This window comes from Lactuca virosa, chromosome 6, assembly GCF_052849685.1.
Source record: "Lactuca virosa cultivar CGN04683 chromosome 6, Lactuca_virosa_CGN04683_v6, whole genome shotgun sequence".
Lineage (NCBI taxonomy): Eukaryota > Viridiplantae > Streptophyta > Magnoliopsida > Asterales > Asteraceae > Lactuca > Lactuca virosa.
Window position 1 is genome coordinate 277,047,277 of NC_136431.1, and position 5,037 is coordinate 277,052,313.

Here is a 5,037-nt window from a genome sequence, read left to right on the forward strand (position 1 = left end):
TTTTATTTTATTTTGAATATTTAATATTTTTATTTAATAAATAAATTTTTTTTTGAACGACAAATGTAACCTACTTTTATTATATTACTCATAAATTCACCTATGTCGCTAACGAGACTTGAACCCTCAACCTCAAGGAGGGAGGACAACACTTGATACCGTTGGACTATAAATCATTTGGTAAATAAAATATAAAATATATTTTTTAGTTAAATAATTAATGTAATTTGGTTTGGTCTAAACTTCATGAGACCAAAAACCAAATTCAAAATTTGGTTCGGCCTCGAACCGAACCAAACCAAAAACCGAATTTGAATATGGTTTGGCCTAAAATCAATTTCGGTTCGAATTGGTTTACGGGTTTTTCTCCGACGGCTACTATTGTGTGTAAAATTCTATGTTATATTATGTTAGTCTGTTAGTTAAGTTTGCTGAGAAAAAAAAAAAACACTCATTCAATTGATCATACCTTTTTGCACTGTGCGTAAATGTGTAACATGCAAATTTCCTCAAACAATGACTAGCCACCTATTATTTCATTGCATCCAAAAAAATAACCAAGAACCATACTTACTGCTTTCTATCAAAGTAAAAAACTTCACATGAATTCACCACTCGCTCACTCAAAATTGTATGTCTTCACCCCATCTGAATCGATACAGCTTCAAGACTTGATAATGCTTCATGACTCTCTACCTCTCTGTTCAACATTATATAAACCCAATTTAAACTCAACAAATAATATCCTTAAAAACCACATAATACCAATGTACTTCATTTTTCACCCATAATAGCAATGTACTTACATTTTATTTTACCAAAATTACGTAACCCATAATAACAAATTACTTACAATTCTTTTTACATAATACCAACATACTTACAATTCCTTACCTATGCTTTCATTTCTTTACCAATCAATTATTGCAATAACTAACATATAAACTACATTGCCTTTATTGGTACCAAAAATGCAACAACATTGGTATTATGGGCAAAAAAAAAAATTTAAGTAGGTTGCGAATATTGGTAAAAAGTCCCTAATAAATTTGAAAGAGAGAGCACATACTTGCATGTCTTTTTGTTGTGACCCAAACCCTTGCATTTACTACACTGCATCTGCCTTCTAATCAGCTCAAGCGACCCCGCCTGTTTGAGCTTTGCCCGCCTACCTGGCTTGCCAGGCGGACGTTTAGCAGGAGGAGGTGTGACAACAACAACCGCCACGTCATTACCATCTACCGGATGTTGACCTCCTTCCACATCAGGTATCGGATAAATGGACTCCGCATACGTTTTCCTATAACTCTCGGCCATAAAATACCTGGAACAATAATCATACACGCTTCTACCAATACACTCAAAAACCGCAATCGCATGACAGCATGGCAGTCCAGTCAGCTGCCAGCCTCTACAGCTACAATCCCATTGACTGATGTCAACTATCTCAACAACACCTTCACCATGCACCTCAAACACACTGCTCTCTGATGGCAACACCTGAAACATTCCCGCTTTTGAAGCTTCCGTTTTAAGCTTTTCCTCCATTGATGGAGTCAAAGTTGTAGTCCATCTGTTTGAGTCGACTCGTCTTTTATAAATCAACTCCATTAATTTCCCTCTTAATAAATCGATCATGTGGGTGATTGGTAACTCAACAGCTTCAGAGACCCAGCTATAAAACAGCTGTCCGAAATTAGATGTGATATGATTATATCGCGTTCCATCAAAGAACACATTCGCCCAATGTTGTGGCTCACTATTGAGCACCCAATCGTATGCTTCGGGTGATATTGCTTTTATATCTTGAACACATTGTTCAAAAGCTTCAATCTTTGGTGCGTAGGCTGCAGCGTATAGATCTTGAACCATCAAACGTCTCGCTTCATGTGAAAATCTTGTTTTTAAATCGTTGTTGAGTTTTTCAGAAACGTATCGAAGACAGTATCCGTGAAAGCACTCGTTTCCAAACACCTTAACAATCGACTCTTTTACCCCCGGGTTGAAATTCGCAACGAATGTGATGGGTTGAGATATGGGAACGCAAGATTTCAATTGGGATAAAAACCAAAACCAATTATCATCATCGTTTTCATCATCAACAACAGCAAAAGCTAGAGGGAAAACACCATCATCACCATCTGCTGAAGTAACTATTAACAAAGTCCCTTGATATTTCGCATCGAGTGGGATGTCATCTAGAAAAAGCAAAGGGCGACATCCTTGTTGAAACCCTAAAATAGACGCGTGAAACGAGACAAAAAAACGATGGAAACTTGAATCCGGTTTTGTGTCGAATGTAGCTAAGCTACCCGGATTTGTTTCCATTATTTTTTCACAGAAAAAGGGTAATTGGGAATACGATTGGGAATATGAACCTTGAAGCTGTTCTTTTGCGATTCCTTTCGCACGCCATGCTTGCGAATAGTTTAACTTGACACCATATTCGCGTTCAATGTCAGCGACTATATCTTTGGGTCGATAATTCGGGGAATTTTTTAATTTTTCTTTTATAATATTTCCCACCCATCCTTTTGTTGCACGATACCCTGCTTTTGCAGTGACACCTGTACACGTATGCTCAGGGTTCATTTTCTTGATGCGAATCAAATGAGTTGTTTGTAGTCTTGAAACGTATATACGCCATGGACACCCTTCCGATTTACATTTGACACTCACACGATGACTATCTGATTTTTTGTATTTGTAACGAAATCCATGGGCGATTGAGAATTTATGGAGGGCTTCACGAAACTCAGCAAAACTAGAGAATCTTTGTTCTACACCTGTTATTGTGTTTTCCCATTGTGTTGCAGCTTTATGTTGTTTTTCCCAATTTGAATTCAGAGGAAATGGAAATGGTGAGATTGCAGTTTCTATGATGGGTAGATTGAAGGAATCGGTTTCAGTTGTGTTTGTGTTTGTGTTTGTGTTTGGGTGGTTATCTGTGTTGCTTGTTGTTGTGAGAATAGGGCTAGATGCAAGAACAACTGCTTCGGATACTGTTGTCCTGCTTGATCTGTAATGTCAGTTTTGTAAGAGTACGTATAAGTGATCATCACTCAAGCAAATGCAAAAAATTAGTACGATTATTGTATGTTCCAAACAAGAACTATTAAGCATACTAAATGTGCAAAAGTCAAAACTAACATTAACAGCTTTAAGATTATGTTATTAAAGTATATGAACAACTTAAGCTAACAAAAATCAATTAAGCATACTAATTAGTTCCAGAAACAGTGGTCATCTGGCTAGTTGTTTAGTGTAGTAGTAGCACTAGAGTTCATATAGTAAAAAAGATTTGGAATTTAAGCTTCGAAAAGGAAACATCTGAGTATCTTGCAAGAAAAAACTAAAATGAATGAAAGAAATAACAAGTGTTAAACTACCTACTAGCAGTAGCAGGCATGTTGGAGAGATTTGGGGCTACCCTGCCACTTTCATTTGGCATGACAAAGACATCAACTTGATCAGTGTCAGCAAAGAAGTTAATCATGCGCTTAAGATCTTTGTCTTTAGATATCATGATAAGTGTCTTTTTGTTTCCAGGGAGAAAGTATTTGATAAACATGTTGTCAACACTGTATCCAAATGTTTCTGCTAAATCCTGTTTGAAATCAATTACTTGTGTATCTATATCAAGATCAACAGCATATGCCTCCCCACCACTGTACGACATGGAACCATCTTTTTCAGTCTGAAATTCACCTCCAGACTGGCAAATAGCTATAATTTTCTTTGCTGACATTGAAATATGCAGAGGCTAATTCAACAAAAAGTTATCTGCCAAAGAGAAGAAAGAAGCTTCAGCTCATACTTCAAGAAATCTATTCTATTTATCTTTGGGTGTAAAAGTTTACATACGATATTAAACCTTAATATGTTAGAATGATAGTTGAAACTTTTGAGATTTGAGAGTCAAAAAGATTATCAATCCCAAAAGCAAAGGTGTTCAATAACAAGTTTAATCTTATTTACTGCAAATCAATCTGCACAGTGAAGGCAACTGTGGTTTTTTTAATCAACAAACTGTCAGATTAGCGATAGAATTGGACAGAAAACTCAATTTCATTCTCAAAAGTCTCTATATAAGTTTAGTAAGCTTTCCTAAGCATCAAGGTTAGAAGCAACCACTAAGAATGTCAGAGAAGAGACAATTTGAAAATTGTGAACTTTGAGAGGCGAAAACGAGAACTTGGGAAAGAAAAGAGGGGACTTTAAAAAAAAAAAAAAAAAAAAAAAAAAAAAACAGATGATAAAAAGGGGGGAAACCGATAAACCCATACCACAAGTTTTTGAAAAACATAGCAAAGGTATTCAATTAAACCCTACATACATACTACATATAGTGAATCGTTTATTAATCGAGATTAGAGAAAAACGTCCAGTATCCATATCAGAACACTTAATCAACAAGGAATCAAACTTGGTGCTGTTTTGGTAAATTGAAATAACCGAAGCAAAAAATAAGAACAAGAGAGAGGAATCACCTTAGGGTTTTCGAACTAAAATCAATCAGTCTTCAAGCGAATTATATGATACTGGTAAGAGCAGGAAGGCAAAGAGGGATTAGATGAGGGCGATTCCGTTTCAGTCGCTCAACTGAGAATCATTCTTTTGATTTTCTCTCCGTTGCCCCAACTACCCTTCTCGTTTTGCACCTTGACAACCTACATTTTTCTCTTTTCTACAATTACCCACAAATCTTTTACTATTGTAAATAGACAAAACTGAAAAAATGTCCGGTGGATAGTCGAAAATTATCATTTTGGTCCAAAATGGTTTGAACTAGCACCAGAGGTCCAAATTTTTTATTTTGTTGCAAGTTTTGTCCAATTTATTTTGAACTTTTTTATAATGACGATTTTTCCCTTGATATTTTCTTTTTTCAGTTTTTTAATTACTTTAATATTTTTCTTATTAAAAGAAATATAAAAATTTAACCCTCAACCCACCATCTCACTTTTAACATACTAACTCTCTTCATCTCCTCTCTCTTCATTAGCTTCCGGAGCACCACCATTTTCGTCGGTGCAC

At 35.7% G+C, this 5,037-nt stretch overlaps 1 protein-coding gene across 1 annotated transcript; it reads right to left on the reverse strand.

Moving 5' to 3' along the window:
* Positions 1–436: 436 nt before the first annotated feature.
* LOC145119878 (uncharacterized) lies at positions 437–4,675 on the reverse strand. Its single transcript, XM_079055646.1, has 4 exons — positions 4,491–4,675; positions 3,390–3,783; positions 1,070–3,019; positions 437–700 (listed from the first exon to the last, which is right to left on the reverse strand). The coding sequence occupies exons 2-4, from the start codon at positions 3,746–3,748 to the stop codon at positions 640–642; spliced, it is 2,370 nt and encodes a 789-aa protein (XP_078911772.1). The 5' UTR covers positions 3,749–3,783; positions 4,491–4,675; the 3' UTR covers positions 437–639.
* Between the last annotated feature and the right edge of the window lie 362 nt (positions 4,676–5,037).